This window comes from Electrophorus electricus, chromosome 8 (assembly GCF_041902795.1).
Source record: "Electrophorus electricus isolate QZ-2024a chromosome 8, ASM4190279v1, whole genome shotgun sequence".
NCBI lineage: Eukaryota > Metazoa > Chordata > Actinopteri > Gymnotiformes > Gymnotidae > Electrophorus > Electrophorus electricus.
The window spans coordinates 22,803,341-22,817,500 of record NC_137504.1 but is presented as its reverse complement, the minus strand read 5'-3'; the positions used below and the strand labels follow the sequence as shown (position 1 = coordinate 22,817,500).

At 40.5% G+C, this 14,160-nt stretch overlaps 1 protein-coding gene across 4 annotated transcripts in view; it reads left to right on the top strand.

Annotated features, from left to right (window-relative positions):
* Positions 1-13,988, top strand: part of abcg4a (ATP-binding cassette, sub-family G (WHITE), member 4a) — a 27,112-nt gene extending 13,124 nt beyond the window's left edge. For 2 of the 4 annotated variants that reach the window (XM_081719218.1, XM_035527542.2), the window contains exons 8-15: positions 256-370; positions 1,201-1,346; positions 1,460-1,558; positions 1,783-1,951; positions 2,241-2,341; positions 2,618-2,776; positions 8,422-8,540; positions 10,103-13,622. In XM_081719218.1, the coding sequence (XP_081575344.1) occupies positions 256-370; positions 1,201-1,346; positions 1,460-1,558; positions 1,783-1,951; positions 2,241-2,341; positions 2,618-2,776; positions 8,422-8,540; positions 10,103-10,328 (1,134 nt within the window). In that variant the 3' untranslated portion in view covers positions 10,329-13,622. Of the gene's footprint in view, positions 1-255; positions 371-1,200; positions 1,347-1,459; positions 1,559-1,782; positions 1,952-2,240; positions 2,342-2,617; positions 2,777-8,421; positions 13,623-13,870 lie in introns of those variants that run through there. The other 2 variants (XM_081719220.1, XM_081719219.1) reach the window with 2 other exon arrangements.
* Positions 13,989-14,160: the final 172 nt, after the last annotated feature.

Here is a 14,160-nt window from a genome sequence, read left to right as displayed (position 1 = left end):
ACAAAGATTGAGAAAATTCTCCACAGTCTAGGTTCTTCTTCAGCTGGTGGGCTTCGAGTTACCCAGTGTCTGTAAACACTTTCCCAAACTGAATCTGCTCAGGTTTCCTTATCCAGTTGCACGTTATATCAATGCAAAGCTCGGGCACTGAAAGCCAGTTGAGCCCAGCCCAGTGCAAAACGTGATGTAAGCATATCTAGTGAGGTCTAATGGAATGTGGCTCACTGAAGGTTCTCTTGCTGTCCTGTGCTGCAGCTGTACATTCTGAGCCAGGGCCAGTGCATATATAAGGGCACGGTTCCATACCTCATCCCCTACCTGAAGAACCTGGGCCTCCACTGCCCCACCTACCACAACCCTGCCGACTTCAGTATGTCCACCATGCATGCGTGTGTGTGTGTGGAATAATACAGATTTATACTGGTTTGTGTTTGCACAAACACAAACTGGTTTCTGTTGGCAAAATTATGTATTATCTCTTGGTCTGCACATTTGAAATACTGCATTTTTATACTGTGTACTGTGTTGATATATGGAAGCAATATTCTGTTCCTTATGTTGTTTTATTGATTTATAAAGGCTTTATGAGGAGAGTAACAGTTTTTTCAGCTTCAGTCTGTGTCACGATCAGTCCCTCCCGGGATCCATATTCCGTGTTTTCCTTGTCTTGTATTTTTTAGTTTCATGCCATAGTTTCGTTTTCTCCGCCCCTCATTTGATTTTCCACACCTGTCCCTCGTTAAGTTCATGTATTTAAACCATGTCTTCATCCCTGTGCTTTGGCTGTTCATTGAATGTTTGAATGTTAGGTTTGATGATTGTATGTTTATTTTGTATGGTTGTGTTGGTTTGTACTCCGTGTTTCCTAGCCCTGAGTTATAGTCTGCTTCCCCGTTTGCCTTCGTGTGTATTTATTTTGTTTACTCATGTATCCCCATGCACTGCGTGTGGGCTCTTTGACCCTGGACTGCCTTAACAACTCTGATTTTGTATTTGCCCCTATTAAATCTCGCTCTTCTCCACACGTGTCCGCCTCTTTACCACTCAACTTTACAGTCTGCAATAATGTAATAGTATTATAATGTAATAGTATTAGTAACAGTTTATCTATAACTATGAAAAGCTTTCATAAAACAGCAGAAATTGTCCTAGGTCATAGTACATATGATCCACACGTGGCCTTCGTCTGTTTCCCTGCAGTAATTGAGGTGGCATCGGGAGAATACGGCGATCTGAACCCCGTGCTGTTCGAGGCCGTGCAGGGCGGCTTGTGCTCGGACGGCAGCAAGAAGAACTCCAGCGACAAGAGCGACTCCACGTCGTCCTGCCCCACCCAGTGTAACAACGTGTGTGCACAGTCACACCCAGGCGCATGCAGCGGACGTGCGGCCCACGTGGGTGCGTGTCCCAACGTATGCTCTGGCAACCTCTAACGTATTTTATTGTGTGCCCTGCACAGGAGTCGGGATATATTGAGAAACACACCTTCGCCACCAGCACCCTCACCCAGTTCTGCATTCTCTTCAAAAGAACCTTTATCACTATATGCAGAGATATGGTGAGAGGCCTCCTACGATCTTTCAACACTGCTGCCTGATTTTTTCTAGAAAGTAGATCTCTGTACGTCATAGGGATTAGGTAAATGGCCCAAAATCTTTTTCATTTTCAATTTTGCCATGATTTTGGATTTTTGGTTTGGTTACTGTGGCACACAGGTAATGGAGGAGAATTAAAACAGGTTATTTGTGTTGGATTTAAGGATTTGCATTTGTGTGTGTCCAGGTACTGACCCACCTCAGGGTGATGTCACACCTGTGTATTGGAGTCCTCATTGGCCTGCTCTACTTGAATATCGGAAATGATGCCAGCAAAGTGTTCAACAACACTGGCTTCCTCTTCTTCTCCATGCTCTTTCTCATGTTTGCAGCACTTATGCCCACTGTCCTGACATGTAAGACTGTGCGTCTGTGTGTGTGTGTGTTTGGAGTGCTTCACTTTTGAGGACCAACATGTGGAAATGCAAAGAAAACCTACTTATGAGGTCGTCTTTTAGTCCTTACAATTTGCATGGATTTATAGCACTGACAATTGCTCTCTTATGTTTGTGGGGTTGTGCTCGTGTGTGTGTGTAATGCGCTCTGAAGATAACAACTGGATTAAAATCTCTCATAGTGGATGAGAAAAATGTTTTCTGTGATACAAGATTAAATAAATGGAGCAACTTTCTATTACTCCTCCAGTTCCCCTGGAGATGTCAGTGTTTATAAGGGAACATCTTAACTACTGGTACAGTTTGAAGGCGTACTACCTGGCCAAGACCATGGCTGACATTCCATTCCAGGTATGGACATTACTCTGGCATTACTGTGGTATTACTCTCTCATATATTACACTGGTGCCTGATCTGAGCTACTGTTTATTTAATGTCAAAACTAAACTAAGCTAAGAAAAATAATGACCCATCACTGGCTTTCTCATTTTTCTCCCATCTAACTATGTAATTTCTCTCTCTCTCGCTCTCTCTCTCTCTCTCTCTCTCTCTCTCTCTCTCTCTCTCTCTCTCTCTCACACACACACACACACACACACACACACACACACACACACACACACACAGGTCATATGTCCCATCATGTATTGCAGTATAGTGTACTGGATGACAGAGCAGCCCCCTGAAGCTGGCAGGTACCTTCTCTTCATGGCTTTATCCACCTCCACAGCCCTGGTGGCCCAATCACTGGGGCTCCTCATTGGAGCAGCCTCCACCTCCCTACAGGTATCTCATTATGCATGCACACACACCTGAGGTGTGTAGAATAGCCAAAGATTGTATTCACAGTACTGTTACATTAAAATAATAATTACTTAAGTAAAAGTAGTCATTTAAATTATTACTTAAGTAAAAGTAAGAAAGTATATGTTAAAAAGACTATGCAAGTAGTGAGTTACTTCATTTAATGAAATATTAAACATATATATATATATATATATATATATATATATATATATATATATATATATATATATATATATATATATATATATATATAGTAACGATTGCACACACAAACAAGGATCCAAACACAGGAGGTTTTATTTTTTAATTAAACAGATCAGTGGGTCAGGCAGGTATTCGTAGTTAGGTTGTTCCAAGATCAATAACACAAGGCAGAGTCTGAGGAGTGTCCAGGGGTCAGGCAGGAGATGAGGTCTGAAAAACATGGAGAAATCGAAAACCGGGAAGACAAGCACAAGGTGGGTAAACTTGGGAGAAAAGTTGCTTATTAAACATATTCTCCTCAAAATCCTCATTTTGATTAACATCTGAAGTATGAAACCTAATAAGGTAATAAGGTAATAAGTTCCTCCAGCACTGGTTGTACATGCAGTTGCATATAGAGATAAAAAATAAGCTTTTTTTTGCAATGTTTTAGCAAATTTGGCTTTATTGATGTTTTGAGCATTGCCTTTTTAAGAACGATAACATCCTTGTGAAAAGCGCTGATGCCTTCATTGAAGGGGGGCGGGGGGGGGGCATTTTCATCACCTATCGTAAGACCAAAAACTTATTGATTAGAACTGCACAACTAAATTGTCATATGTGTTTGTAGCAATAAGCTCTCACCTGGGGTTGCAGCAGCAGCCAGTGTTAGGGTGCTGATTCTCAGCAGAGAAAGAGTCATCCTTGGACATCTGAGGATAACGATGCCAAACTCTTAGTATGTCCCATCAAAACCTCACTCATTGCTTCTGAATATTTATCTTCCAAAGTAGAGCAGAATTTCATCAACATTGGGTCTCTCTCATGGTCATCCAGGCGACTGCGATGTGTATCAATAACTGCAGTCCTAACATCTCTGCTTAGAGAGTCTATGTGAGCTGTCCCCTCCTTCACAGGGACTGAAACTGAATGATTTCTCTTACAATATCTGGTACGGAAGGCATTCAACATGGATGAAATCATACTAACCACTTTTTTGACTGCTTTGGAGGTGAATTGGAGGTGAATTACTTGGACGGAGCACAGGTGGTAAAGAACACAATGCAGCCTCATTCATGTTCACCTGCAAGGCCAAGTTCACCTGGCGCACTACCTCTTTCACTATGGCACTGGTCAACTCCTGTGATCTTGCCTCAGAGTACACTTTAATCAGGGACAACTGAATCCTTTCTTGAATATTGTTCAGAACCATGTCCTCAGTAATGCCAAATAGGTCCTGTAAAGGTGTTCTTCCCAGGCAAGATTCTACAGACCTTAAATAATAAAATATAGTATAATCTTGAATTATTAACTAAGATGATGTAGCAGACAGTATGTGTTAATTTTATTGGTTTGAAATTGTTGTGTACTGATGTAATTGTGTATGGAAAAAAGTATGGGATATTAGAGACAGTCTTTTAAAAAACATCTTAACAAGCTTTTTACTATGAAGCTTTGCTCAAATTTACGTTGTAGCGGAGACATCAGACCAATCCTCTGTGTTGTTCCCAGAAAAATCTGCAGTCTCCTTCTTGGAATCTGAAAGCAACACTGATCTTACATCAACACCTAAATTTTCTTCCAGAGATGGAAGAAGACCCATCACAGTTACTTCAGTGACAATGTCCACAATGACTGAACACATATGAGAGATCATGACCTTTGTCTCCTGTGAAAGAAAGGAGAGATAACATAGAAAGGTGAACATTGAAAATGGCTCCAAAATGGCTTCGGTTGTTTGATTTACAATTAAAATTAATCCCATTTAAAACATGTTGATGTCTAAGCAATGTGGTGTGACTTACTGGACTAGTGATTGCTTTCCAGATTGATCTCCACTGCCTAGAATAATGTGAATAAAAGCATTTTTTAAAACTATAATTAATATGTATGCTAAAATCTCATGCACTCAAACGTATACCAAAAATTATAAAGAAAAAACAGAAAAAGAAAAAAGGTTTAAAAATGGCATACTTGTCAGTCAGATTCATCACAAAATGGGTCAAGATTGGTGCAATATCCAGCTTCTCCAAGTCTGAGATGATTTGTTTGGCTCCATCAAGGAGCATTTTGCTGTCATTCCTCACAGGTTTATGCTCGTCTTGTTTTGTGCTTTTTGACTTGCTCTTGTTTTGAGAACCGCAGAGAATGATTGACTAAATGATGTTAAGTATAAGGATAGCAAAATAATTGTGCTGAAATCTTGCTTATTAGCAACAATTCAATTTTCTGATGAATAACAAATTTGGTCATTGTAAACTGACCTTTTGAAATACTGGAGAAATCCATGCCACCTTTGGAGGTGAAGGAGTTTTACTATGGCAACAACAAAAATATATAAGGAAATGTTTGAAATTCTTTGTTAGTTTATCGTTCTTCAAACAACAACAGCCTCATCTAACATCCATGGCCAAAGAATTTTGAGAGGTCTACATTTATAGATTCTTATTCTTATTCTCTGTTTAATGGATGAATCACTAATAGAGCTCTGGTCCATGTTGTGTTCTGTTAATTGCACAATACAATCAAAATTATTTTATTCTACTTTAGCACATTATAAGGAAAATAAGACTAATTCCTTTAAGATTACTGTCTAATCTTTTAAAATAACTAGGCTGATGAAACATGTTTCACTTATTGTTCCGATACTTTGGAATAGTCCAGAAAGTATTTAGAGTACAAGCTCTATTGGTGTTTAATACAGATTAGAGTTGCTTCTTTAGCTTGGCCTATTTGTTCAGCTTGTTTAGCCTGTTTAATTTAAATTCTGTTTAAATTAATTTTATTTTTTACATTAATACTTCATGATTTAACAGTTTTATTTGATCAGTGTTTTATTACTGAATATTGTTCGTTCATTTCAGTGTAAAGCACCTTGAGATTTTGGGTTCTGTAAGGTATATGCTATATAAATAAGAATCATTTACAATTAATATTGTTATTCTAAGATTTTTGAACATCTTAGGATGTTTCTTAGGACTCTCCTAGAATACTTTGTTCTGAAAAGGCAAGATGAAGTGAAAAGCATAAATCATTTTTACAGTTTGGTGGACACACAGCAATCTAACATGTAAGCAGGCAGGCTTGAGGATCAGAAGGCAGACAGTTATACATGTGAATGGCAGTCAGTTCAGAAAGACTGACACTATGCAGACAAACACTCATGAAAGACAGAAAACAGGCAAGAAAGCAATCAGAATGTCAGCACACCTTTACAGGCAAATTTCAACAGGCAAGCAGTTGGGTATGCATATCCCAAAACCATTAGTTCCAAAGGCTAAAGCTTATTGCTTTGAATATAAAATTTTATGAATGGTTTAAACTGATTTTATTAGTGGCTAATAATTAGGTCATAAACAACAAAATCATTAAGTAAACAGTCATAGCACACAAACAGGGGCAGCAGGAATGTGTTGACCTGTAGAATGTGTTGCTGGGTATATGGAAGTAACTTATTAGCTAACAAATATCTGACCCCATGTAATGGTGACTGATGGAGAAGGCAAACTAAGCTAAGTTACCAGCAAGATGTCAGATTAGTAGTATATATGAACGTGAACTAACTAGCCCATATGGCAATCAACAGATCAGTTGCCCTTTTTACAAATGTGCTATACATTGCTAGTTATTATTTTTAGGGCTTTCATTAATAGCCATTAACAACGTACTTTTTCACTCTAGACTTTTTATGAGGGATCTCATATTGCAACAAGTGATACCCTTTACATTTACATGACACTTTTATCCAAAAAATGCTCGCCACTTCCCTTTTAAATTTTGTGGCCCCTAACTGAAAAGAGAGTTCCATTTTTTGATGATAATTTATTGTAACAGCATCACCATGAAAGGTAGCAGCGAGCCTTTTTGGTCAGCTAGTGCAATTCAAATCAAGACATAGCTTGTGCATATATGTACGTGTGCTTTCTGTGCCTTCTTGTTATGAATAAAGTAGCAAAACTAGCAAAGAAAACAGGGCTCTCTTTTCAGTTAGGGGCCCCTACAATTTGCACATAACATGAAACCCATTTTCACTTCACTGCTTCATGGAGCAATAAGTCATTTTTTCCCAATAATTCTCTGTCCCATCATTTAAATGCCACCACACCTACATTAAAACCTGGTAGCTAGAATTAGCCTAGCTAATCAAAAAGCTCAAATATTAGGAAACAAAGCCACACTTGCTTGTTGGGTATTAAAGGCATAGGCTAAACAAGATCAAGTCATTTACTGCTAGAGACAAATACCATCACGCTTAAACAGTTAAATGTAGTTATACCTGTACTTCTAGGTATCAGCACTGATTCCTGTATTCTAGTTCATTGGTATATTGGACTCTAACCTACTCTACTGGCTAGGATGTATTCTATGAGTAAATGACAAAGCACTTTTGTAAGACGTCTGGATAAGAATGTCTGCTAAATGTTGTAAATAAATATTCAGGAACAAAAATTCATGATTCTCTAAGTTGTTCTGCTATAACGTTCCACAGCGTATTTGTAAAAGAGTGATTTTGCAACAAATGGAAGTGCAAGCCTGTTTCTCAGTGTTACCAACTACATTCAGTGTAAAGCATGCGACAAAATCCTGCTTGAAAAGTATATAGTTGTTCACTGAAGCTATGGGGTGGCACTCAGTGATCATCTTTAGGGATTTCACTAACCCTCCCACACTTGACAGGCTGCTGTGAAGCATTCAAAATATAAAAATTATTTTAAAATGTAAAGGAATGTACGTTGACAAATATAACAGTGTACTTGAGTAAATGTAACAAAGTAAATGTAGCTGTAACATGGAGTGAGTACAAGGCAGACACATATGCTGAGAAAAGTGAGATTTATTAGGAGCAAATCTAAAGTCAGAGTCCTTAGAATGGTCCTGGGTAAAAGAGTCAACATGGAGGGATCCGGGAAACATGATAAAACAAACAAAGTAAAACACGAAAACTACAAACAAGTAAACTGAAACAAACAACAGAAAACAGGCTATGTACAAAAATACAGGCAGCGTGAAAAAAGATGATACAACAAACAGTTATGTAAAGCGAACACAACAGAGGTGTGGATTAACTTGGACTGACAATAACCAGCAATACACTGAGGCAAACACGGGGATTAAATACATGACCTAACGAGAACTAATCAAGACATGGGGGAAACTCATGAAACTCAAATGATGGAATGGAACTAAAAAACGGAAGCAAAGCAAAGACACCAGACAGGGCAATAAAGGAGACGGAACGCTAGGAGGGGCCAATCATGACAATGGTCATTACTACCCACCTCTGACACACACACACACACACACACACACACACACACACACACACACACACACACACACACACACAGCTCTAGTCCTTGAATTGTATTTTCTCTGTTGCTTTCCCCACTGCACCTGTTTTGACTCCCTGTACCATATTGTATCACTTCGTGTCTCTCCAGGTAGCCACATTTGTCGGCCCGGTCACAGCCATTCCGGTCCTGCTCTTCTCAGGCTTCTTCGTCAACTTTGACACCATACCCAAATACCTACAGTGGAGCTCCTACGTCTCCTATGTCAGGTCTGTGAATTTAAGAGCTAAACTACATCTAAACAAGTCACGCAATTGTACAACCTGAACAATTCATATATGTGATTAATCTCTGTCTCAGAGCAAAAGGAAAGTAGAATCAATTTGATTTTTGGTTAATTAAGCGCCACGCTTGAATTCATTATAGAGATGTACTGCTCCCACTATCAATAACTTTCTAGGCATGAAAAACATCATGCCCGTAGCAATCTTAAAGCTCAAGCATGAAGTGAGGCTTATGCAGTTATACACAGGATGAGATGTCCAATACCCTGTACCAAACCAAGAGGGTTTCACATAGAGCCCAGACCACTCACAGAGGTGCCACCAGGGACTTTGGACCCCATGATAAAATATCACATTGGGCTTCACCACCTTATAATCTTGTCATTGTTTAGGGCCCCTGTAAGTCGCAGCACACCCTCCTCCCAAGCCCCACTCAATTCACTCATAATAAACTTCTACAACCCACCACTACCTGGCAAGCTCTTCACAGGCGACATCAGCCAGGCACCCCCCCTTCACCTGTGTTTCACTGAATTAAGACAACGACCCACCAGAAAGCTAAACAGTGAGGTCTGGTGTCCTACCAGACCCGCATCCCTTCAAGCTCATAAATCCACACTGGCCTTTCTGGTGATTACGACCATATCCAGCCCCACTGACACCATAAATGTGTGTCCAGTGCCACTAGTTCCATCAAACACTCCCTAACATGGCAGATCCATCCTGGCACCCCAGGTGATTAAGGTCATACCCAGCCCCACTGGCACTGTTAATCAATTCCATGTGGGCATACCTTTCTAGACATGAAAAAGACCAGACAATCTACTCACCTGCCCCGACTAGCCTGTGCTCTGCTCATCCACAGTTACTAGCCCTTACAGCTACTTCATAATACCTTCGCAGCTGGCCTTAGCATACGACCTCTATATAAGCATATTACACAAGCAAGGATGTGGCAGACATAGCTACAAATTTTCCAGCACATGTCTTTACCATCTTATTATTAATATACAGTTGCCACCCATGTGCTCTCACCTCAGAGAAGCTGCATATTTCAGATTGTTCCTTTTGAAAGCTTCATTTACTGCATCCTCAAGTGGAAATGTTAAATCTATGTGCTCTGTTTACCTTCTGAGTACAACACCATATCTGGCAACTGATTAAGATCTAGACCAGATGGAATGCCTTTATTTGGTCATACATACATATACACATGTATACAGTACAAATAAATGTTTTTCTTCGCATATCCCAGCTTCCTTGTGAGCTGGGGTCAGAGCACAGGGTCAACCATTGTATGGTGCCCCTGGAGCCCAGAGGGCCTTCCTCAAGGGCCCTACAGTGGCCACATGATAGAGCCAAGATTTGGACTCGCAACCTTCCAATTGATAACCCAAAGTCCTATCCACTGAATGGTGGGACTTGTAGTTGAAATCCTCAAATCCTCAATTTTTGCCTTCAGCTTTACCTTCTTGGCCCTTTTGTCTTTAACACATCACAAATGCTGAACATAAACAGCTAACCCAGCCTGACCCCTGACCACACAGGTATGGTTTCGAGGGCGTCATCCTGTCTATTTACGGTATGAACCGCTCGGAACTGGAGTGCCCAGGTGTCGTATGTAAGTTCCAGAAGCCCGAGGAGGTGCTGCAGCTACTGGACGTGGAGGACGCCAAGCTCTATGTGGACTTCATGGTCCTGGGGGTCTTCTTCCTGACCCTCCGGCTTGCCACCTACCTAGTACTCCGATACAAAGTCAAGTCGGAACGCTGAGGATTCGGAGTCAGCCAGCACGCTTTGTTCCGACCACCATACTTGCTTTCCTTTGCACACCAATCACATAATTACCTCGCAGAGGTGAACCAGAGCAATGACCTCTGTCCTTTGAAACCAATGCAACCCGATTTTGAGTTGTTTGAGTTGTTTGAGCAACATTCTTATTCCTCTTAGGTTGAAGAACTTGAGTTCCTTTTAAGTGTATGCTTCGCCACTCTCCTGACGTAAGAGACATTAGGGGGTCAGTTGAGGCTGTGCCTGTTTAAATGAACTGTTGCTTTTTCATCAGACTCTTTCCATGCAGTGTTGTTTTTTAGATGCATTGTAAAATGATGTCCAAATTCTTACTGTAACAAAGAAGCATGATGGATCAGAGTGAAACTCAGTGGAGCTGGAGGTACAACGTACCTGTCCCACTAGTCAATCTCTCACTCACTCCATGCACTGCAGTCTAAACTGTCCTAAAGTCAACAGCCTTTTCTACGGGTCACTTCAGTATTCGAGTGACTGTTCTCAATCCACTCTGAATGCAGCTTAGTTTCCAGATGGCACTTTTTCCTGATTTTACACAAGCAGACCCAGCTGCCCTGTATTGTAACTATACTGTCCTGCTCCAGATATGGGGGACAGTGAGAGTCTAACCAGCATGTCTACAGTCCCATGCTTGTCTGTTCTCCAGCGGAGTCTTTCCAGCGTTCCCAGAACTAGCCACGATGTTTGATTGTGCACCACATTTCTCACCTTGACTTACTCTGACGACATCTAACACACCAATAGCCACTTCTGGGCAAGGGACCCACAATCAGTTTTTCTCCCAGTCTACATGTGATATATGTAACTAAAGCAAGTGTGTTTGATGTGAACTGCCTGTAATCTTTTCATCCAGTCAGGGACAAACTGGGAAGAGGGATCCTGGATAAACTCTTTAGCTGTTCACAGCTCCATCTGTCTCATGGATAAACCCCCTCTAATTATTTTTGCCTGACACTCTTAGGTGTGAAGGATATTGTGGAATCTTGCATTTTTTAAAAACGTTTCCTTGTGTTTATCTGGATGGCTCGGCTGCACCATGTGATGCAATTTTTAGTATGCAACACTGGCTGACTGGCTTTCGTATGATTGCAGGAATACAATTAAGAATTTTACAATACAGTGCATCAAATTCTGTACACAACTTTTTCTTGAATTCAGGAACATGAAAGTCAGTCAGTCATCCAAAATGTGGAGAATAACTACTGTCTGCTGAGCTTTCCTTTCCAGACGCAGGGAAGGAACTAACCAAACGCTTCCTCTGGTGGGCGAGTCAGTATGGGTTCATCTGGGGTCAGGACTCCTTCTAGTTCTATATCTCTCTGATTCACTTGAGACTGTTCAAGGCTCCTCCCGCTTAAGGTGGAGTTCATGCAATCCAGTCATGTGTCATTTTTTGTCTGTCAGCTCCACTGTTGGGGCAAACCCGGGCTGTCAGGAACATTGTGTCTGTTACCAGTTGCCCTGCAAAATGCTGGATGGACAGTTCGTGCCTCCTTAACAGTGTGGATTGTTGCAAACCCCTCAATGGACATACACTGCCTATTATGAGCACGTACACTACACACGTCTAATTGTTTTCACGTTAGTCAGCCTCTGAAATGCTGCAGTGCAATGGTGACGTCTTACCAGATGATGGACTTAATGCTATTCTGAAAACCTTTTTTTTTAAATTCCTGTTTCGTGATATGTCTGCTCATATGCTGAATTATTATAACCCAACTATATACACTACAAAAATAGATGTGCAATGCTGTAACTGCAAATAACCTTTTTTTAGATTGGTTTGTATTTAGTTTTACTTTTATATGAATTTGATGTGCAATGCGTGTGATGTGTAAATGTAACTGGCATGGTGAATATGGACTCAAAAAAGTTGCGTAGGAATTCATGTTACTCTTGAATTATATTCAGAGTATATACTTCTTCAAGCCTTATTTCTTTTCCAGGCTACTTTTGCTGTTTTGTTTTAGTTTTATCCTAATCATGCAAAAATGACACCCCCCCCCCCACCCCCGCCCAGCAAAAAAAACTGTTAAACAAATTGGTTATCCTGAAACAAGGGGGGGGGGGGGAAATCATAAGAACACAAAGCTGAATTCTCTGGAACAAACACATATTACTGTAAAGTCATGATTGCTCTTGTTCTAGAACAATCTGCGCCTGCTGCTGCCTCGCACATAGCTTTAAGGGTCGCCGGGGGGCGTGGGTGGGGGGGGTCGCAATAAAAGAGTGAGGGGAAATACTCCTGCTTGTGAATGTATCCATATGGATTCAGGGTGGGTCACAAGTGGGTTTACTCTTCCTCAACTAGTTTTGGCCAAGGGCGAGCGAGGGACTGTGGGTTCCAGGCCAGCTCTGCTAGCGTGTCATAAAGGCACTGTTTGTTTCCATGGGAATAATGCTGTAGAATCAGAATCACCCTTTGAATGGCTATAACTGCATCTTATTGCTCTCTGTGAAATCACGTCATACATTAGTCATTGCAGTAGCGGTTCCAGTCAACTACTGACTGTTTTTCCATTCCTTATTCTTTAGTATTATTGGGCAGAGCTAGACTCGAAAATGGTCCATAATCGAAATGTAGCCTTGCCCGGAGGTTTTATGAGATTAAGGATTAAGGATACATTTAGAACCTCTAGAGTAGAGACTTGGGTAATACCTGTTTCTAATAGCAATAGTATTGTTCTGTGCCTAGCCCGTGTTATATCTTATTCTCCACTATTCGTGGTCTTTCCAGTGATTGTCATCCACATAGTATTTCAAGTACCGCGATGTTGTACTGTGTGTGATTAGACTGTGTGCGATAACATGTCCCAAACAAAAGATGCCAGCCCGGTTGCTTATTTCTGTCATCACTGCACATTCCTTGACTAATGCATTATTAATGATCCATTGTATTTCTGTTTGTTCATCACACCACATCAAAGCCAGTTCACTTCATTTTCAAATCCAGCGTGCATGCCTTAAAAAAAGACAAACTGTTCAAAACATATGTCTTAAATTAGAAAAAGATATGCTGCTGATCACTGAAATAACCAAATTTGAAAATTTTGGTTTTTTGGAGAACAAGAACCAGTCTGGTTTGCAGTGGCTCGCACTGCTGTCTGTGCAAACAGTGTGCACAGAAAACAGGGATCCTTGCGATTCTTTCTGAGCTGTTTGTCTTTGTTTTATTTGATAATGTTTCTCTCATCAGAAATGCAAGATATATGTACTGGACTCTGTTCTAATTATTATAATAAATGCATTTATATATTATACCTGCACGTATTTTCTGTGTCTCATACATGTATGGATACATACACTTTGACATTTACCAGATCTATAAACAAATCTCACATACAAGACAGAATTTTGATGCTGTACAAATTGTACAATAGGACTCTTATACACTTACTCTTGTGTCTGGAATAAATAGAATTAACGCCTTAGGACCTGTCTTGTTTTTTGTTTGTTTGTTTGTTTGTTTGTTTGTTTGTTTTGTTTTGTTTTGCTCATTTTAACAGAGACCTCTTGTGGTGACTTTTTACAACTACAGCAAGAGGCAGACGCAGACGAGCTCTTGGACACCAAAGATCACGTTAGCTTGGACTTTCATGTTCTGTTTGTGCTTCATTATGCGTACAGTAGTCGTGGCATGTTTTAGTTTTCCCTCCATGCCATCTCATAACATAGTAAAGTGAACACTGGGAAAGTGGAACCAAAGAAAAGCCTTCACATGGGTCGCATGACAGTGTTGCAGTAAAGGAAGGGAAATAGGACATAGCTCACATTTCTTTTCATAGCTCGCAAGTTA